This window comes from Chrysochloris asiatica, unplaced genomic scaffold, assembly GCF_000296735.1.
Source record: "Chrysochloris asiatica unplaced genomic scaffold, ChrAsi1.0 scaffold00172, whole genome shotgun sequence".
Taxonomy (NCBI): Eukaryota; Metazoa; Chordata; class Mammalia; order Afrosoricida; family Chrysochloridae; genus Chrysochloris; species Chrysochloris asiatica.
The window spans coordinates 3,660,995-3,683,923 of NW_006408690.1; the positions used below are offsets into that span (position 1 = coordinate 3,660,995).

The 22,929-nt window shown below is 37.3% G+C and overlaps 1 protein-coding gene across 2 annotated transcripts in view; it reads left to right on the top strand.

The window, feature by feature from the left end:
* Positions 1 to 22,929, top strand: part of YME1L1 (YME1-like 1 ATPase) — a 59,432-nt gene that overhangs the window by 15,447 nt on the left and 21,056 nt on the right. The window contains exons 3-9 of one of the 2 annotated variants that reach the window (XM_006871674.1): positions 3,418 to 3,580; positions 6,228 to 6,326; positions 8,330 to 8,439; positions 10,367 to 10,517; positions 10,890 to 10,973; positions 13,777 to 13,859; positions 20,258 to 20,348. In XM_006871674.1, the coding sequence (XP_006871736.1) occupies positions 3,418 to 3,580; positions 6,228 to 6,326; positions 8,330 to 8,439; positions 10,367 to 10,517; positions 10,890 to 10,973; positions 13,777 to 13,859; positions 20,258 to 20,348 (781 nt within the window). The remainder of the gene's footprint in view (positions 1 to 3,417; positions 3,581 to 6,227; positions 6,327 to 8,329; positions 8,440 to 10,366; positions 10,518 to 10,889; positions 10,974 to 13,776; positions 13,860 to 20,257; positions 20,349 to 22,929) is intronic. The other variant, XM_006871675.1, reaches the window with a different exon arrangement.

Genomic DNA, 22,929 nt, shown 5'->3' on the forward strand with positions numbered 1-22,929 from the left:
ACACATACCCATGTTCATTGTAGCACTATTCACAGTAGCGAAATGAGGGAAACTACCGAACTGTCCATCAGTGGAAGAGTGAATAAACTACTTCACGTACACACAAGGGAATAGTGTACAACGCTAAAGAATAATGTTGAATCTGAAACACCTCATATCATAGATGAATCTGTAGGGCAACTAATACTAAGTGAAATTGCAAAAAGAGAAATACTACATGAGACCACTATTATAAAAAAACAAGAAAAGGTTTTTCACACTAAAGAAATATTCTTAGATGGTTTCGGGGAAGGGAGGGTTAATTACTAGCTAGAGGGTTGACACCTATTAACTTTGGTAAAGGGGACGATAATAAGAGGGAGGAGACCCAAAAAAGAAAAAAATATATATATATTTCCCATTTAGAAGTGACTCACCATTAAACATTTCATTGGAAAAACAGGTTGCTTGGCCATGCATAATTTCAGAGGGGATGTGAAATACAAAAAAATTAAAACCAAAAGCACTTTTAAGTACTTTATTTTAAGTATTCAACTATCTTTTATTGAGGTCTCCCATGGTATCTGCTAAACAGTAGATGAGTTAATCATAGTCTCTACCTTTGAACCTAACTATCACTTTATGCCACCACTCATCAGTTTGTCATATTTTGGTGGCTTGTGTGTTGCTGTGATTGTAGAAGCTATGCAACGGGTATTTTAAATACCAACCCACAGTTGGCAGGTGAGAGATGGACTACTTCCAAATATTTAGTAATGGAAAACTTATGAATAGCAGTGGAACACTGTTAGATAAAGTGCTGGAAAATGAGCCCCTCAGGTAGGAAGGCACTCAAAATGGGACTGCTGAAGAGCTGCCCTCGGGACCTTCATTTGCTGAATATGGTTATGCTGAGTATGAGTATTCTGGAACACTTAATTGTGCTCATACGGAACCTGTACATAGACCAAGAGGCAGTTATTCAAACAGAACAAGGGAATACTGAATGGTTTAAAATTAGAAAAGGTGTGTGCCAGGGTTGTATTTTCTCACTATACTTATGCAATCTGTTTGCTGAGCAAATAATCCGAGAAGCTGGGTTACATGAAGAGAAATGTGACATCAGGATTGGAGGAAGATTCATTAACACCTTGCAGGATATGCAGATTTCTACCTTGCTTTCTGAAATAGAAGAAAACTTAAAATACTGATGAAGGTCAAAGACCACAGCCTTCGGTATGGGTTGCACTTCAATATAAAGAAAACAAAAATCCTCATCACTGGACTGATAAGCAATATCAGTATCAATGGAGAAAATATTAAAGTTGTCAAAGACTTCATTCTTCTTGGGTCAACCATCAGTACTCATGGAAGCAGCAGTCAAGAAATCAAACGACATATTGCATTAGGCAAATCCTGCTCCACAAGACCTTTTTTTAAAGTGTTGAAGAGCAAAGATGTCAGCTTGAAGACTAAGGTGCGCCTGACCCAAGCCATGGTATTTTCAATAACCTCATATGCATGTGAAAGTTGAACAGCGAGTAAGGAAGACAGTAGAAGAATTGATGCATTTGAGTTATGGTGTTGGAGGAGATTATTAAGTTTCATAGACTGCCAAAAGAACAAACAAATCTTCTGTTGGAAGAAGTACAGCTAGAGTGCTCCTTGAAAGCCAGGATGGCTAAGCTTCATGTCTCATACTTTGAACATATTATCAGGAGGGAACAGACGCTGGAGAAGGATATTATGTTTGGTAAAGTGGAGGGTCAGTGAAAAAGAGGAAGACCCCCAACGAGATGGATTGGTGCGGTGGTGGCAGCGATGGGCTCAAACATAGCAACGATTGTGAGGTTGGCCCAGGACCAAGCAATGTTTCGTTCTTTTGTGCCTTATGAGTTCTGATGTGGTGTTGTAGGGTAAGCACTGGACTGCTAATCATGAGGGCAGTTCAAACCCATCAATTGCTCCTCAGAAACCTTATATATGGTCACTATGAGTCAGAACTGACTCAACAGCATTTAACAACAGTATCCTATGAAGATGGCAGTGCATGTTTCATGGATTCCAAGAATATTAACCACATAGTTACTAAGTAACAAGCCCTCAGACTTAAACCCAGGTGTATGTAAATCATGGGTTTTTCTTTACATCTATCATCAGAAGTTGATACTTCTGTTTATTTCTGCCTATCTACTTGAAGGAGGCCTGTTGTGGCGCTGCAGGATAACGTGCTGGACCGTAGGGTCAGTTATGAACCGCAAGGTCGGTTGTCAACTGCAAGATCGAGAATTCAAATCCACCCGCTGCTCCTCAGAAACCCTATACAGGGTTGCTGTGAATTGGAGTCGACTGAACAACACTTACCGACAACAGTATACTTGACGTTTTAGTTGTTTGAGGCTGAGTAATAATGTTCTTTAGCATTTCCCTGTCAGCTCATGTAAATAAGAAAATTTATTTATGTGAAAACTGTTTAAATGTAACTATATTTCTTGGCTGGTTTTCACACATTTTTCTTACTTTGTTCAATTACCCTCCTTGTTAATATTTACATATGGGTAAGTATACCCTATTCATTCGGAGACGTCAACATGAGGCCAGAAGAATAAGATGTCCTACAGTAATAGATCATAACCTTTTTCTTTACCAAGTGGGCTTTTGTTTATATGTATCAGGATCAAGGGGAAGCTTTAAACTTCTATGAACTCGTGAGGATTATCACTTGAATGGAATTTCCACAATTGTGGAGCCTTGCCATTGACCTCACATCAATTCACAATGTTGGAAAAAGTCCTCTTACACATTCTTTACCAAGTACCCTCATATGCTGTCATTATAACTATTTTGCTGACAGTTGACTAGCCTCCATAAGAGTAGCTTATATTAGAGAGAGAAACAAATAAGGCATTTCACTTGATTTTATGATGAATACTTACCTTGGTACCTGGTGGGGTGTTGTAGGAAAAGCACTGGACTACTAACCACAAGTTCTGGTTCAAGCTCAATAGGTGCTCTTTGGAAATCCTGTATGAGTGGTTCCGAGTCGGAACCAACTTAGAGGCACTTAACAGCAACAGCAATGCTTAATTATCAACCTTTTGGTCAGCAGCCAAGTTCTTAACCACCGGGCCACCAGAGTTAGAGTTCCTTAATGCTTGTTTAGTTCAGCAATTTTGGTTTGCATGCATGAAAGTGTGACTTTTTTGTCATGCATCCTCAAACACATCATCTGAGTATTTTAAGGATGCCATGGCAATAATCTATATTTCTCTCAAGACTGACTTCAGTAAAAGAATCAAAGTATGAGCAAGAATTTTTTTTTTTTTAAAGGAAACCAATATATATTTTTTAAAGCTACAATATTTCATTTGATAATGACTTATTTTCAGGGTAAGTATTATAGTATTAATGATTATTTTATTGATTTCATATTTACAGCCTATACTTAATTTAAGGGACCTTGGATTATCTGAATTAAAAATTGGACAGCTTGATCAACTCGTAGACAGCCTACTTCCGGGATTTTTTAAAGGCAAAAAAATTTCTTCCCATTGGCACACATCTCATGTCTCTGCACAGTCCTTCTTTGAAAATAAATATGGTATGTTAATATATTTTTTGTTCCAATTCAATCAAGCTATTTTAGTGCTATTAATAAAGTATTAGCTTGTGCTTTGGACCAGATTATTTTGTTTTTGAATAATTTTAGGTAGACATAAAAGATACAAAGTAGTACAGAGTTCCCAATAAGCCTTTCATTTCATGTTGACACCCTATATTGCCATAGTACATGTTGAAACTAAAAAAGTAACACTGATACAATACTTTATAAACTACAGACTTTTGATTTCACCAAATAAAGTGTTTCCAATTCTGTCATTTTGTTGTGTTCTGTTTTGTTCCAGGATGCAGTCCATTCTAGCATACTACATTGCATTTGTTGTTGTTAAGTTCTGTTGAGTCGGTTCTGACTCATTGTGACCTTGTATAGGGATTTCGAGGAGCACCTTGTGGATTTGTTTTTTTAAATTAGGTGGCATTGGATTCCAGGTAATATACTAATCTGAAATAGTCAGGCACCATTTTTTGTGGAATGCTTACAAGTTTATTTAGTCTTACAACAATCTAGAGGAGTCCTGGTAGCGTCGTGGCTTACGGGCTGGGCAGCTAACCTCAAGGTCAGCAGTTCAAATGTACCAGTCATTCTGCATGAGAAAGATGACACTTTTTGCTCCCATAAAGACTTACAGCCTCAGAAACCCTACACAGGGTCGCTATAAGTCGGAACCAACTCCACAGCACACAACCAACCAATAAGATTATCTAGTGTTGTGACAACATACTCTATAGTCTGTTGAACCAAATGCCAATTTTTGATGGTACTAAGAACATTTCTGAAAGTTAGTGTAAGCTGTAAAAGCCTAGTAACAGTTTTGTGACAAAGGTTTGAGTGTGAGCTATACTTCACATTAAGTTTAGTGTATTATGTTATACTTCACACTTCCTTTGCCTTTATTTAATAGGATCAATGAAGCAGGAGCCCTGATAGCGTAGTAGATTATGAACTTGCCTGCTAACTGCAAAGTCGGTAGTTTAATTCTACCAGTCGATGTATAGGAGAAAAATGAGATTTTTCTGCTCCCATAAAGATTTACTGCCCCAGAAACCCTATACAGTGTCACTATGAGTTGAAACAGTGGCACACAGCCACCACTACCAGGATCAATAAAGAAGTCTCTGGGTCTTGCAAACATGCAGTCAGTTAAAACTTGATTACTAACCTCTGAATGTTGGCAGTTTGAATCTACCCAGAGGTTCCTTGGAAGACAGGCTTGACAATCTGCATCGGCTAGGTCATAACCTTGAAAGCCTTATTAACAATTCTATTCTGTACACCTGGGGTCACAGTAAGTCTCAGACAACTGCGTAGCAACTAATAACCACACAAATAAGTAAAAAAATTATAAAAGTTGGGGGGAAATGAACAGTTTTTAAGCTTGAGTTAGCTAAAAAATCTTCAATTTTTTTTTTTTAATGTTATACTACCTTGAGGCCATAATTTTTAATGATTATGACTGAGGGCTTTGGAGTAAGATTAATGTCAAACTCCGTTTGCTGCTGTCTATGGAATCTCTCCTCTTCCCCCCCCCCCAGTAAACTGCTATTTTCTCCATAAAGTAAGAATAATAACTTCCAGTCTCGTTGAGAAGATCAAATCTAGTCTAAAGTACTTGTATAGAAAATGCTCAGTAGGATAGTTTTTATTGTTAGGATCATTGTTATTACTCCCTTTACTCTTTTGCATGCTTACATTTTCCTTTTAGGTTGTTCCTTATACCATCCGCTATTTTCTAGGTTTAGGCAGACATAGGTATTTGAAAGGGATATCTTGACTTGACCATAAGGATTCTTATAAGAATCATTGAGTCCTAAGCAAGACATGGGATTGATGATAATTGTTTGTTTTTATTGTTAATAATTGGGGTGGGTGAAGGGTTGTGGTGGTTCTGTAGGATAAATACTGGACTATGAACCATATGAGCCTACTAGCCTCCATATAGAAGAAAGATGAGATTTGCTGATTCCACAAAGATTTACTGCCTTGGAAACCCTATACACAGTAGCTGTGTGTTGGAACCAACTCGACAGCTCTAATAACAGCAGAAACATGGTTGACACTGACTTCCCTTAGGAATCATTGATGTAAATTAGGATGTAGCCCGTTAGTTTTAAGAATAGGAGTTTGGAAGGACCGTCAAAGTTTTATGGTGTACAGCTCTAGAGAGAACTTTTTCATACCAAATGACTCTTTATGAAAACCTTTAAGATTAGAGAATGATAACAGTATCTCTGATTTGCATTGTTTTATCACATTCTTCACTGGAGCTTTTAGGATTTTTTTATAGGAAATAACAATTTCTCGTCTCTGTTATTTACTAAAAGTAACTTTACAGATAGATCTTTTGGGTTGAATTTAGTTTCTTTGACAGCTATATTTATATACCAAATTTAAAAACTGGTCTAATGGACAAGTGACAGTAAGTTGAAGAACTATGACGAGTTCTTGGTTAGATTACCAAATAGCAATACTTTAAATATTGTTAAAAAAAGCTGAGTCATCATGGGCAAATGCCAGGTGAAGCTCATTATGTTTTGAGTTTTGTAGTATTTTATAAAATTATGATATTTCCTATGTAATTATTTTTTGTTGGCAATTAAAATATTTATGTTTTTCAATTTTCTTCTAGGTTACTTAGATGTATTTAGTACTTTACGTTCATCTTGTTTGTACAGACAACATCCAAGAACTCTTCAAAGCATTTGTTCAGATCTTCAGTACTCACCAGGTATGAAGCAACAGATGTCTTTTTTAATTTGGAAAGAAAAAAAAAATTGTATGGTATTCTGTTTTGTCTTCCTTAAAAAAATTAATGATTCACAATATATATAGCTAAAAGTTACAATCTGTAACCTCCGTTGTTGTTGTTAAGTGCCATTGAGTCGATTCCAACCTGTAGCGACCCTGTATAGGATTTCCGAGGAGCAGCTGTTTAGCTTGAACTGCCGACCTTGCAGTTGAAATGGCTTTGCAGTCTGGCGCATTAACCCACAGCACCACCCCAGGATTCCATAACCTCCATGTTGTTGTTAAGTACTGTGGAGTCAGTTCCAACTTATAGTGACCCTGCACAGAGTTTCAGAGGCTGCAAATCTTTACGGAGCAGAAAGCCTCATCTTTCTCCTGCAGAACAGCTGGTAGTTTCGAACTGCCAACCTTGAGGTTAGTAGCCCGATTCGTAACCACTACGCTACCAGAGCCTTATAACCTCCATAGTCTTACAAAAATTAATAAAAATAGAAAGAAATGTACAAAGGCCATGAATAGTCAATTCACTGAAAAATAAAAATAATCAATAAAAGTATAAAACAATTTTTAGAATTTTCCTCATTTTTGCAAGGGGAGGAGTGCTTGTGTGAATGTGAATGTATGTGAGTTGCATTTGGGATTAGCAATACAATGAAGTGTCTCAAACATTCAGTAATATTTTCTATGATCCACACCATGATATCAGAATTCAGCAATATATGACAGCTGAGATAGAAAGGCTTGAAATGTGATAAACTTGAAGTCTGAAACACTTTACATATAAAACAACACAATTTGTTTGACAGTTATATAAATGCCACCTACTCTGGTAGTGTAGTGGTTATGAATCGGGCTGCGAACCTCAAGATCAGCAGTTCGAAATTACCAGCTGCTCCGCGGGAGAAAGATGAGGCTTTCTGCTCCTGTAAAAATTTACAGCCTCAGAAACCTTTTACAGAGTTGCTATAGGTCGGAACCAACTCAACGGCACACAACAAGGTATTCACCTACTGATGTGGTGCTGCAGGATAATGCACTGTACTGCATGGTCGATTTGAACTGCAAGGTCAGCACTTCCGATCCACCACCTTCTCAGAAACCCTGTACAGAGTCGCTCTGAGAGTTGGTGCCGACTTGATGACATTTAACAACAACAAAATAAATAAACAAAAACAAGAAATGTATCTGCTTTCAAGACAGTTATAGTATTTTATATAATGTGAGAAATGAGAAGAGATTCAAATCAGGAAGCCAGACACTGTCAGTGGAAAAGAACATGTGTTGGAATCAGTGTCATGTACATGATTTCAAGACAGAGACTTATAATAGAGTTTAAAATAAATCTCACAATTGAACTATAAAACTGCCATTAAACTAAAGGCAGTATTTGCGCTGTCATGAAAATGGTATGCAATATCTTGTTAAGTGAAATAAAACTGCACAATTTCTAGAATAGTTCCTATATAAGAAGTATATTTGCATTCATGGAAGGATAGTTCTGAAATTGTTTTCAGTGGTCACTTCTAGCAAGTGGGATTAGGGTTAAGGGAATTAACCTGACTTTGAATACTTCTACAGTGTTTATTTATATATACTTTGTAATTATCAAGGAAAATGTAAAATTAGTTACATAGATATAAATGATTTTAGTGACTTGACTTTTTTTGGGGGCGTGCAGGGGCTTATTTTTTCAGAGTTGCTGCTCTAATTCTAAATTGTAAAATCCTCTTTCTTCTATATTTGCACCCTATTCCCCTTCTTCATTAATCATAAAATAAATGGAATGCTTGAGGTTCTCGTATGTAAAGGACAGGAGAAAACTGTAAAGCATATTTAAATGTCATCTAAAACAACTGTCAAAAAATAAGTTTATTAACTTAAATATTTATTTAACTTACATGTATGGTATCAGAGTTTTAAATCTTAGGAATTTTTTTCCTTGTAAAATATATAATGAAAAGTAAATGATACTGTTTTATTCAGTTTTCATACAGTGTCGGGGTTTTAAAACTTTGAAATCTAGAACACGACGTCTACAGTCCACCTCTGAAAGATTAGCAGAAACACAGCACATAGCACCATCGTTTGTAAAGGTAATTAGACCTTTGGTTTAGAGGGGGAAAGGACCTCAGAAAACAGTAATGTTCTGATTATTCTGAAAAGGATCTTCAATATTTGCTTTTGTTGGCTATTTCCTCTCTCCCTTCCACTTAAAAGGTATTGATAACCTGTGTAACAATTATTACTACAGCTCATCTGGGATTAGGACTTTTCTGTTGCCTTGTATGTTTGACAAAAATTCCTCAGATTTTTCCTCTCCAAACTGCACCTGCTTATATGTTCTCTATATTAGTGTTTGGCATCCACCAATTCATCCAAACCAAAACTGTCAACCTAGATTTGTCTATCTTCCCTTACCTCCCACTTCCATTCATCACTAAAGTCCTCTTCATCCAACCTCCTAAGTATTTCTTAAATATCTTTTCATTCCCAGTTTTCACTGCCTTCAATAAGCTGTAGCCATTTTTGCCTCACTTACTTTAATTCAAGGTCATCAGCTGCTCCTTGGAAACACTATATAGAGTCGCTATGGGTCAGAAATGACACAAGGGCACTTAACAACAACACTCTAGTAAGTAAGGAGCTCTAGTAGCATAGTGGGTTACAAGTTGAGCTGGTAACTGCAAGGTTATTCTGCTGGAGAAAGATGAGTCTTTCTGCTCTCATAAAGATTTACAGCCTCAGAAATCCACACTATATAGGGTCACTGAGTATATCACCACCACCGCCGCCATCACTTTAATAAGCACTTACTAAAGTCTCTTTGCCTCTAGTTTTGCTGCCGCCATCCTAGTCACCAAACTGCCACCAATTTATTGTTAAGTTCCGTGCCATTGAGTTGGTTCCGATTCATAGTGACCCTGTTTAGGATTTCTGAGGAATAGCTGGTGGGTTTGAACCACCAACCTTATGGTTAGTGATCCAGTTCTTATTGTGCAATGCCACACCATATCCCTAAAATGATGAGCTAATTGCTTTGTTGTCAAACTTCTGACATGGTCAATAGGACATTTCATCATTTGGCCTCTACCTGTCATTATTGTGTTCTCATATTTTCAATGTGCCGTCCCTCTTTACTCCCACTTTTTCTTTTGGCATTTTAAAGTTCTGTCATATGAGGTTGCTTGCAGTTCTTGAGCACTAAATGTTATTTCATGCCTCTTTCAAATATTTTGTGTGTTTATTCCCTGGTCTTCTGAGTCTCATTTTCTACAAGGCCTCTCCTTACTTTCATTGAAAGCATTTCTTTACCACCATACCTAGCACTTAATTCTAGCTTATCTTTGTTGTTGTTGTTATGTGCCATCGAGTTGGTTCCGACCCATAGCGACCCTGTATAGGGTTTCCGAGGGTGTAAATCTTTACGGGAGTAGAAAGCGTCATCTTTCTCCTGCGGAGCAGCTGGTAGTTTCGAACCGCTGACCTTAAGGTTCACAGCCCGATTCGTAACCACTACGCATTTAAAAAACTTATTTACATATTTCTCCCCAATAAACAATAAAAGCTTTCTGTTAAGTGACCTATTGATCGTTTTGTCTTCAGAGTTTACATAGGGCTGAATATACCAAAGGCTTTTGATGAACATTTGTTTAGTAAATTGATCAGGTGTTTTTTTAACAAGACAAAGCATGTGCACATTGAACCTTTAGAATCTCAAGTCAACAGGTGCCCAGTTAACTGTTAAATGTAGGGCTCTTGCAGAGACTAATTCCACTTTCTTCATATTGATTGATACAGGCATGGGTCCAGTGTTAATTTCATAGTCATTGATTCCATTTTTCATTGTTGAGTCAGTGGGGGGAAAAAACCTTGGAGGAAAATCTAGTCTTTTTGCCCTGACAATAAAACTGAAAGATTCTAGAAGTTCAATGAATTTTTTTAGTGGTCATTTTAGTATTATTTCTGGAGTGTTGTTATCTATGTAGCCAGTGAATACTAATACATTGCTTGTATACTTAGGGGTTCCTTTTGCGGGACAGAGGATCAGATGTTGAAAGTTTGGACAAACTCATGAAAACAAAAAATATACCTGAAGCTCACCAAGATGCATTTAAAACTGGTTTTGCAGAGGGTTTTCTGAAAGCTCAAGCACTGACACAAAAAACCAATGGTAAGTAACTTTGATAATACTCATATTTGAAAAGAAGGTCTTAGTATCTACATTTAAGTGATTATATGTTAGTAGCAATTGCGTTGATTTTCCTCCACTCTATTTGCAACTTAAGCTATGTAGAAGAGAGAATGTCTGCTGGCACATTCAATTTCTCCAGAGAGAAATCAAGGACAGTACTATAAATGTACTTCTAAAAACCTCAGTGGCTTTGTGAACTCTTTGATAACAGGATGCTAAAAGAAAATCACAGCAGTTGTGCAAAAGAATACCAGGTTCCAAAGTTGCATGTAAGGAAATGTGATTACTGACAACAGCTTACTTGTATTTCATTGATGTTATTTGATTTTAAGACTTTTACTTCCCCTCCAGATTCCCTAAGACGAACTCGGCTGTTTCTCCTTGTTCTGCTGCTGCTTGGCATTTATGGACTCTTAAAAAACCCATTTTTATCTGGTAACAGCCCTTTTTACTTATCAGATTTGTTACTTTATGCTTATTAAACTGTATTTCCTTTCCATGTTCGTCTACTTAAATAGAAGGGAAAAAATTAGTTTTAGGATGTAGGCCTTTACTTTTTAGTCAAGATTTCTCATGTTCAGTTACTTAGAGATTATTTTTGTAATGTAGAAACATTTCCATCTGCTAGGTTTCATGCCATTTACAGTGTCAGAGGACTTGTATTTACATTGCTTAGTAGATTCCAAGAAAAATTCTTTAGTTTAAAGGAGTCCAAGTTACTGTTTTTTCATTTCAACCTTTCATCTAAAATGAAGTAATAAAGTCAGTTTGAAATGGTTTCAATTAACATTCAGTTTTCCCCCTGTGTTTTCTACTTTTTGATTGGCTACTGTGAGAGAAAAGAAATGTACAATGAAGAACATTGGTTGGCCTGGAATAGGACTTCATCCCAGAATTTGCATGTAGTTCTTCTATTTCCTTTTATCCAAAAAGAACCATGAAATAGGGACTGTTGGAGTAGTATCAGAGTGATCTGTGATTATTCTCATATGTTTCTTAATTTTTGTGCTTATCTTGAAGGAAAGCATGTATTAAAATATGAAATACATTCCCTTTGGATATTTTGTAGGTCCATGGGATTCATTCATAAATTGATTTGCATTGTTTTTTAAGTATATCGGTCCTTCAAAATAACTTAATGGTGTCCTAGCTATAACTCATAACATTAAAGGAAGTCATAGGCCTAGTCTAGACCTTGACATAATTGCAGCCCTTACCTGCACCCCTTACTCCCACCCATAGCCGCCAAATAAATAATTTAATGAATTAAAACTATAAGTATCCATTCTAGAACTGTTTTAAATTTGTTGCCCCAGCTTGTGTATTTTTGATATGTTAAATGTTTCTTCTTACTCTTAATTTTCCTATTCATTTTTTGCTTCTCAACTTACGTGGGTTTTTTTTTTTTTTTTGAGGTTTTTATTGTGGATTGAGTGAGAGTTTACAGGGTAGATCATACACTTGTTTTATTACAATGATTATAATCCCCTCCATGTGCCATCAGTTAACAGTATTTCTCTCGATTCATTTTAGCTTTTTTCAAAAACAAACAAACAAAACACCACTCCGGCATATATAATAATTTACAACTCCAAACGGCACATTCTGCAAGTCTGCCTCTTGGCCACCAGCTCTTCCTTCCTCTCTTACCATGAATCTAGAGTCCTCAGCTGCTCCCTCTTTCCTTGTCCCGATCTTTGCCACCATCTCTGCTATCGCTGCTTCTCTGGATAAGGTCTTGTATTCCACTTTTGCTCTTCTTCCTTGATGGTCCTAGGGTCCTCTGTTTCTGGACTATAAGATTAACTACTCCCCTGTTTTTGTTACAAAACTTCTACCTTTACAATTGTGACAGTCGCAATCAGTCATGATAGCAGTTATTCACTATTGAATCCCCATCTCTTTTAACCAAGACACTGATGAAAATCATTGAGTGATGACTCTTTCTTCCCCCCCCCACGCTATTAAACTAAACTCCCCCTTGAAACCTTGTAAGCCAGTCACTTCATGCGTATATCACCCCCTCAGTTAGTCAGTGTCTTAAGTTGCCCATCCATATCTGCCCTGTGTACAGAGGGGATAGCATTGATACTTAATGTATTTAGAGTTACTACCTTCATAAGTATAGGTCAAGTTCATCAAATTGTAGCAATTTACCTGCATTTCCTTTATAAAAAGTTGTTTTGTTCCTTTTTTTATTAATCTTCCTCTAGTCAAGTTCTGATTATCAAGCCATCATGGCTAGGTCAAGTGGGTACTATCTGCAACTTTGGGTGTTCTTGGGCTCTTTCTCTCACTCCATATCAGCTGGATGCTTCACTTTCAGCTCTAGACCTCCATTGTTATGTGTCCCCAGGTCTCACCACACTTTAGAACAACCAGCCTTTCCTCTTCTTTCTCATATTTACTGGTCAGTGGGAGTCTATGGAGCATGACTGAACTCAGCCCATTTCTTCATTGCTCCCCTTCCCCCTCTTATACTCACCAGTAGACCAGTGTAGTTGTCAGCAAGCTTACAGGCCTACTCATGTGTTCCCTTTGAGTTTCAGTCTTAGAGGAGGTCAGCTTATATATTTTTGATGTGTTTAATGTTTTTTTTTAACTCATTTTTCCTATTCATTTTCAGTGTGTTGTAAAGGTAATGTTTTTTGCTGCTTTTAAGGAAATTAGAAATTGCTGTTTTCTCATTTATATTTCCTCAAGTTAAGAAACTTTATCTTAGGAGCAGAGAGTTAAGAAAACTTCATGATATTTCCACAAAGTTGATCCAAAATAGTTTACTGTTTAGATCTGTGATTACTTGTATCAGAATAACTAAGGATACTTATTTTAAATGCAAGCTTTCCTAAGCCTTATCTCAGAATTGCAAACTAGAAATTCAGGGCTTGTCGCCTCAGAACCTGAATTTTTACCTGTTTTTCAAGTGATTTTTATGCACACTAATGTTTGAGAACCCCTTGTTTTAAGATTTCAATCAATTAGATATTATAAGAAGAGGTGAATAATTCTTCGTTTTAGTTGGAAGTTTTAATTTAATGTGAGTTTTAATGTGTCTTTTAGTTCTTGAACATGATCTGGAGTTCCAGAAAATCTAGTTTCTTATCCTCTGACTTAATTTTTGTGATCTTAGGTTGCTCAGACATTTAATTTTTCTGGATTTTGCTTTCTTGCACCTGTAAAATAAATTGTTTGTAATTTTGTGAGTCATCAGATGTAAAGTTTTCTTTCTTCTCTTTAGTCCGCTTCAGGACAACAACAGGGCTGGATTCTGCAGTAGATCCTGTTCAGATGAAAAATGTAACCTTTGAACATGTTAAAGGAGTAAGTTCAATCCTTCCTTATCATTCATCAAATACTATTTGTTATTCTGTATAAGGTTAACATTTAACGATTTTGAAGAAATTACATGTGGAGTAGGTAAAATTGCATTCAGAAGTATTAGAAACTTTAAATTTAGGAGTACATGACAACAGCAGAAGATCAATTCTTACCTCATGACAGGTTTTAGTACTGATTTGTGAAGAAACAGCCATCTGTAGTGGAAGGAATATGGATTTTAGAGACAAACAGACCAAGGATTTTAATTCCATTTTGCCACTTTTAGTTTCCTATGTGATTTTGAGCTAGATAACTTTAGACTCTCTTACAGATAATGTATGTGCTTGGTAGATAGTGTATGGTCAACAAATAGTATTTCTCTTCATAAGTTCCTGTTAATTTCAACTCCAGTATGTAAAACGTAGTAGGCAATATGTGTTTGTTGAATGAATAGGATGAATGAATGAATGCTAGTTTATCAACAATAACTAATTCATTTAAAAAATATTTGTTAGTGTCTATTAAGGGAGAGCGCAGTGGCCCTGTAGGATTATAACTGGACTGTGAACCACAAGGTCAGCAGTTTGAGCTCACCAACACCTTCGAGGGAAAAAGATGAGGCTTTCTGATTCCACAAAGATTTCCAACCTCAGAAAACCCTCTACAGGGTTGCCATGAATTTGAACTGATTCAACACTTAACAACATTAAGTGCCAGGTCCTTTCTAGGTTCTGAGATAGAATGAAAAAGGAGTATTTCTTCCCTTTAGGGTACTTAAACTCTAGGGCTAGAAATTGGACAGTAACATACTAAATATAATAAGTATGTTCAAGAAGTCCTAAGTGTTATGGGGTGGAAATAGATCATGGGGAAGGAGATTGGGAGTTCTGGAACAGCAGTTCCAATTGAAATGAGTTGTCCACATTATTGTCTGACCATAGTCAAGGCAAGAGATGATGATAGAATAGTCCAACATGATAGCAGTAGAAGAGGTGACATTCTGAATATATATTCTAAAAGGTAGCTCCAACAAGGTGTCCTAATGGATTAGAGTGTGGGTGTAAGAAAAGGGAACACGTTAAGAACAACCACAGTATGTTCAGATTGAACTATTAGAAGGATACAGTTGCCATTTATTTGCCAGGGACTGGCTTCAACATAGGAACTTGGTTCACGAGGAGGGGATATCTGCCGGCGATAGGGATAGCAAAAGAGACACAGAGACGCAAAGAGAGAGACAAAGAGACACCCCGAAACCAGAGTGGATGCATCACCGGTGAGCAGACTTTGGACCACAGGCATCATGGCCTCTGCAGGCAGCAACGCACTGCCCTGCAAACTGTGCTGCATGCTCTCCAAGCTGTAATGCACACCTGGGACGGTCTGCACCTCCGTTTTATTTAGGGGAGGTACTTTACACAAAGTTGGGCGGAACTAAGACAAGGTACAGCTAACATACGTAATTTTCCAGACATTCAGGCACCTTCACATCGTACTTCGCAGGTTCAAATCCCAAGACCGCAACTTGGTTTCTCAAGCTTAAATAACATACCTTTTAGCACCTAGCCTCAAATGGGGGAAGGAAAAGGAGGATTCCTATTGTGTTGGCTGCCTGGGCCAGGTTTGCAGGAAGAAGCGAGGCGCCTAAGTGAATGGGCTGCACCTGGAAACCTTTAGGCAGGGCAGTCCTATTGTCCTTAGAACAGAGAACCGGGGAGCCACCCAATTTACTTTGACTGAATTCTTTGAGGGAAGAACTGTGCCTGCTTGGAATTTTACAGTCTTGGCTTTTAGGAAAATACCACATTTATCTGTGGATGTCAAGACTTCATGTATGCACTTAATAATAAACCTAGCTGAACACTAAGATGAAAAACAGCTTGCTATGACTGCTAGGTGGCTAGAGTCTGTTCTTCAGAGCCTACAGCCTGTACGGTCTCTGCAACACTTGGGTCCACAGGGCTTCGAACTCCTGACCGGGTCTGCACGGTCTGCAACATTCATTGAGATGAGAAAGGTTATGGGTAGATCAAATTTTGAGGAAGAAGATTAGGAATTTCATTTTAGGCATGTAATGTGTGAGATATGCAAATAAAGTTTAGATACATTTGATAACAAATCATCAGAGAACCATTCTTCCTCTATATAAGTGCAGCAAGTTTTGCTCTAAATTGAACCCAATATTGGGGCAGTAATCAGCTAGGACATTCTTACATACTTTCTGCTTGCAATTTCTGCTTAGTTACTGATTATACCACACTTCTTTTGGGATGAAGGGATTTCTGAGTCCAAAGCTAAAAAAGACATGCTGATGACTTAACATTATAGAAGGAATTGAGTTCATCACAATTAAGGTAGGTTCTCACAAGTTTTCTATGTTAAAATGAATCTGTGTTGTAATTGCTACAAAATCTCTAAATTTTTATTGAGCAAGTAACACAGTTTACCAGCATTGACCAGTACAGTTTTGCCACTTTTGTCACTAGACAATACCTGTGATCAATCCTAACAGGTCCTATCAGGACTTGGTAGTTCATTGGTAAGAATTGTCACCTTCCATGTGGGAGACAGGTTCCATTCCTGGTCAGTGTGCCTCATGCACAATGGTGAACGTTTCATTCTGTTGTGCATGGGGCTTCCCTGCGTCTTGCTGACAGATGCTAACAACAGCAACTAATGTAAATCCTAACAAGTATTAAACAGAACCTGTTTAGAAATCTCCTAACTTGCTCAGAAGTTCTAATGTAGGCTTATTTTATATGTTGTTGTTGTTAAATGCCGTCAAAGTCAATTCCTACCCATAGCGACCCTGTATAGGTTTCCGAGGGACAGCTGGTAAGCTTGAACCTCCAACTTTGCAGTTCAAAGGACTTTGCAGTCTGGCGCATAGCTTCCTTAAAAATAAGGGAGCCCTGTTGCTGCAGTGGTTATGTGCTCAGCTGCTAACCAAAAGATCAGTGTGTCAAGTCCACCAGCCTGCTACATGGCAGACAGACTGTGGCAGTTTGCTTCCATAAAGACTGCAGCCTTGGAAATCCTATGAGGCAGCTGTACTCTGCTGAGGTCATGAAGAGTCAGAAACAGCTTTACAGCAACAGATTTTTTCAGTCCTTTAATAGTCATAGGGGCTTTTTATAATTTCATTCATTGCATTGATCCTCTTGATCTGTTTCCCTCACAGGTACTGAGAATTCTCTTGCCACATCTTAGAAAAAGAAAATGTATTTGAGTAGTTGTTGTTAAGTACTGTCAAGTCAATTCCAACCCATAGTGACCCTGTATAGGGATTCCAAGGAGCAGCTGGTGAGCTTGACCTTGCAGTTCAAACGGCTTTGCAGTCTGGCGCATTAACCCACAGCGCCACACCAGGACTCCATTTGAGTAGTTGTTGTTGTTGTTAAGTGCCGTGGAGTCGGTTCCGACCCATAGCGACCCTGTACAGGGTTTCTGAGGGTGTAAATCTTTACGGGAGTAGAAAGCATCATCTTTCTCCCGCGGACCGGCTGGTAGTTTCAAACTGCTGACCTTAAGGTTCACAGCCCTATTCATAACCACTACGCTAACAGAGCTCCTTATTTGAGTAGTAGATGATGTTTAATCTATTTTTTTCTTTATTGCTACAATTTAATGTTGACAATATGTCATTGTTTTGACCAAACATATTGATCTTATTTTTCATATATAGATAGGGGGCTTATAAATTTATTGCCCTTGTGGCTAACATCCATCAAATAAATTGTTGTTAAGTGCTCCCAAGTCAGTTCCAACCCATAGTTGACCACATATAGGGTTTCCGAGGACTAGCTGGTAAGCTTGAACTGCTGACCTTGCATTTCAAACGACTTTGTAGTCCAGTGCATTAACCCTTTGTAGATTTTACTTTTGAGAATTTGTTAAGAATTTTATTATCATTTAACACCAGTCAGTTATTTAATCTTTATTGTTAATTGAGTGATGTTTTACAGAGTAGATCGTCAGGTTTACTTTCAATAAATAATTTATTTTGTTTTATTTCCATGATTGCAATCCCTTCCATGTACTATCAGTTTTCCCAGTTTCTCCCTATGATTCCTATTTCTATTCAGCCTTCTTTCCCATTGTAAGGACCTAACTGATTTTACCTGATTTTGCCTACCTAGAGACTGCTTGACTAAACTCTAGTCAGGCTCAGAAAAGCATTTTAAATAGACAAGGCCTCAATTTTTAGTTCGCTCCAGAGACAAGGTCAATCTCCATTCTGTACATTAGCCTGAACACGTCCTCTAGCTCCAAGAAAATGATACATGTGTAAATAGCCAGACAGCTCAAGGCCAGAGGCCAGATGTTTTCCTTTACCCTAGCCTAAGAACAAAGACCACCAGTCCTGACCAATTAAACTGTAACATCTCATAGTGTGCCAATTGTTAACCAATCCATAGATTGTAAAGCTGAGCAACCTGAGCTGTTTGAAAACTCTATAAAAACCCTGCAGACAATGAATTCGGGGCTCTTTCCCTATTCCAATGCTTCAGATAAGGTTAGAGACCTGGCTCGAGCTTGAATAAACTACCCTTGTGTATTTGCATCGGTACATGGCTCCTGGGTGGTCTTTGGGGACCCCAAATTCTGGGTATAACACCATGCTTGCTGAATTTTGTCCTTAGGCACATGCTACCCACTTAAAGTCTTGAATAGTTGACCACTCCATGGTGTGCGTACCTCTCTAGTGTCATTGTCCCCCGATACACTGTCACCTGCTTGAGTCAGTAGACTTCAGTTCTAGACCTAGAGGGTGACCAAGGGTCATAGTCTCAGGTTCCTCCTGTCTCTTTCTGAGCAGTAAACCTGGTCTGTTGTTTTTTTTAATTTCTCAATTTTCCTTTTCTCTTTTTATTTTTAATTTAAGGTTTTTATTGTGGGTTGAGTGAAAGTTTACAGGGTACATCATCAGTTTCATATTCAACCATTCATATAACTTGTTTCATTACATTGATTATTATAATCCCTTCCATATACCATGAGTTAAAAGTATTTCTCTCTGTCCACTTTAGCTTTTTAAAAAATACACAAACAAGAAAACCCACTCAGGCATATATAATAAATTACATCTCCAAAGGGCACATTCTGCAAGTCTGCTCCTGGCCACCAGTTCTTAGTCCTTCTCTTCTTAATTGATGAATCTAGAGTCCTCAGCGGCTCCCCCTCTCCATGCCCCCATCTCTGCCACCTGCTGCTTCTCTGGATAAGGTCCCGCATTCTATTTGTGTATTCCTCTCTTGATGGTCCTAGGGTCCTCTGTTTCTGGGCTGTAAGATTAACCACTCCCCTTTTTTTGTTACAAAACTTCTACCTTTACAACTGTGACATTCGCAATTAGTCATGATAACAGTTATTCACTATTTTTGGAGTGTTTTTTTCCTTTCCCTAGTGAAAAAAATAATAATGGCTGCAGCACGGGTCCTGCACATCAGCCATCTGGTAAAATCAAGTAAGGCTTGTTGGCTTTTTTAATGGACATTTGCTCTCCAGTTCACCATATTGTTGTGACTATTACTGCTTAATACCTGGCCCTCTTTGCTCATTTTTGTTTTCTTTCTGGCTCCATAGGTATTTGCATTTGTGACAAAAAGAAAACTGCGTATCTTTTTTAGATAGGTACTTTTTATCTTCTACCAGAATTTTTGAAGTTGGACTATTTGTTTCATTTGCCATCCTTGTTGGTCAGTTTTGGCTTGGTTCTTATGGGGATTTCAAGTCTGCAAATTGTGGTATTATGAGTATGAGATGGTCATTTTTTTAACTTTTTTTTTTTAATTGCTACAACTTTTCACAGAAGGGCAGCATACTGGCAATTAATGGTGTACACTGTTCTTTTGACATTTGTTAGGAGTTGAGTGATTTATGACTTATATGTAATTCTGAGGAGTCCGGTGTGGCACTATAGGGTAAGCAGTGGGCTTCTAACCATAAATTTGGTGGTTCAAACCCCTCAGAAGCTCCTCAGAAACCCTATCCAAGATCATTATGAGTTGGAAACGACTCAACAGCACTTAACAACAACAGCAGTAATCTCTTACAGTGAAATAACCTTATAATCTGCGATTACAAATTAATGTTATTACACCCAGAGTCACTTGTTATAAATATATAGTAAGTACATGGACCACATTTGCTCTTGGAGCTTATGACCAGGTTGGAAGCAGTTCTTGATTCAGAACTTGCGTGGTGAGTCTTGTTGCTCATATCACATGCCACTGATATATGGAAGGAGAGTCTTGGATAAACTCTACTTGTTAACTGGAGGGAGCACTTCCATGAGAAAAAGCAGGCAGTTCAGAATATTTTAAATTTATGTTTTTGTAAACAAACCTTGATAACCTGATACAGTCTTTAAAATTATTTGGCAAATTGTTTCAATTTAGGTGGAAGAAGCTAAACAAGAATTACAGGAAGTTGTTGAATTTCTGAAAAATCCACAAAAATTTACTGTACTTGGTGGTAAACTTCCCAAAGGTAAGCTGTCTTTTCTTTACCATGGTTTGATCTAGAAAATAATGTATTATCTTACTACTTTAACTTTTGCCAGATTTAACTAATTAACATTTTGTTAGGAATTTCCTATTTTATTAAAAATGTACTAACTTTGAACATATTGTATAATTGTGTGTGTTTGATTAAAATTTGTAATTTTATTTCAAACTTTATAAATTGTTTGAATAGCATGAAGAATCATGAGCCTGAATGCCTTTAACAGACTCACCAAAAAGATTTTTGGCCCTTTTGCTTTGTCATTCACTTTCTTTATATGTGCTTTTTTTTTTAAAACCATCTGAGTATGTTTTATAAAAATTGTATTCCTTTACCACTTGTATTTCCTAATAACAAGGACCTTTTATTCTTAGATACATGCCTGGCTCTGCAGATGTTTAATAAATTATTAAAATAAGGAAATTTAACAACTTTATAAAACTGTTATAAAGTTTACCTTTCATATACTGAGCATATTTCAGTTGTCCCCGTACTTCCTGTCTCCCAAAGGTTATGATTCAATCCAGGATTACACATTGTGCTTAGTTTGTCCTTTAATGTGAAACATTTCTGCTTTTGTGTGTGTCTCTTTTATTATCGTGACCATTTTGCAAATACAAGCTAATCATTTCTAGAATGTTACTCAATTGGAGTTTGATATTTCTTCACTGTTACTCAGCATTATTTTTAACAGCTTTGTGGTTTCATTCCAATTTGTGATTATACTGTTACTTATTTAACCAAACCCCTTAATGTTGTTGAGTTTGTTTATGTATAGGGTTTACGATGAGTGACTTTTGGGTTTTGAACCACTAACCTTTTAGCTAGCAGTATAGTATGTATCCTGTAGCGCCACAACCAGGACTCCAAAGGTTTTATTAAAAGTAGCACTATGGTGATTAAGGAGCTCTGGTAGCGTAGTGGTTACGAATCAGGCTGCAAACCACAATGTCAGCAGTTCAAAACTACCAGCTGTTCTGTGGGAGGAAGTTGAAGCTGTCTTCTCCTGTAAAGATTTACAGCCTCAGAAACCCTATACAGGGTCGCTGTGAGTCAAAACCGACTGCATGGCACATAACCACCACCACCACCACCACCACTCCATATAATTATTTTATTAGAAGAAATGTCTAGAAATGGAATTATTGAGTTAATGGGGAGGAGAGGGCATCTTTTTTAACTTTTGTTTTTATATTGCCAACTATCGCTAGTAAGAGTTAACCATTGATTAATAGTGTTGTTTGAATAAACTTGTACTAATTTAGAGTATATTTATTGTCAGCAATAAAATATTGTATAAAGGGAAGGTTAAGAATAAAAGAAATACATTCTCCTTGCAGATTAAAAGATAAAAATTTGTGGGGAAATTCTTAGTAATCAAGATACAACCTATAGAAATTGTTACAGTGTGCTTTAAATTATTAATCCCTTATTGGTGGTGGTGTGCCGTGGAGTCGGTTCCGACTTATAGCGACCCTGTACAGGGTGTCCGAGGAGCTCTGGTAGCGTAGTGGTTATGAATCGGGCTTCGAACCTCAAGGTCAGAAGTTTGAAATTACCAGGCGTTCCACGGGAGAAAGATGAGGCTTTCTGTTCCCGTAAAGATTTACAGTCTCAGAAACCCTGTACAAGAACACTATGAGTCGGAACCAACTCCATGGCACACAACCACCACCACCACAGGGTTTCTGAGGCTGTCAATCTTTAGGGGGCTTTAAAGAGTTTGTGGAAAATTTCCATTATCTATTATTTCCATTTTCCATGATGTTTTGGAGCCTCCTTGTATTTAGTCTCTAGATAGTATAAACAGTTGGGACACTTTACTGCTAACTGAAAGCTTGGCACTTCAAATTTAACCAGATGCCTCAGCAGAAAAGCCTGGCTGTCTGCTTCCAGAAATCAGCCATTAAGAACACTTTGGGTCATGGTTCTGTTTTGACACACATGGAGTTACCATGAGTTGGAATTTGACTCATTGGCAACTAATTTTGGGTTTGTTTGTGTCTGTGACATCAACTTATTTTATGCCTCAATGTTTTAATATGTATATCCTAAGAATAAAGACACTGTCCTAAATAAACACAATACTCTTATCCATCAAAAAATATTGACAAAATTCCTTAACTTAATCAGTTAGCCAATCCTTTTATCAGATATTTGCCCAGTACCCCTAGAGTTTTTTTTTATATACCTGTCTTGTATGAAAAAGGATCCAGTCTAGGTTTCTGTATTATATTTGGCTGCTTGTTTAGTGGTAAATGGTTATATTCATTTATAGTCCTTTGCCTCAAGATTCTCTTTCTCTGTCTTGTCTAACATAAGCAGTTTTTAAATGAATAGGAAAATTGGTTATAGAGAAGATCTGAAGTAAATCGTTAACAGATAAATGTGCTCTTTTGTTTCTAAATATTGGTTGTTGATGTGCTGTTTTTTTGTTTAGTTTTTTTTTTTAATGTTTTTATTGTGGATTGAGTGACAGTTTACAGGGCACATCATGAGTTTCACATTCAACAATTCATATAACTTATTTCATTACATTGATTATAATCCCCTCCATATACCATCA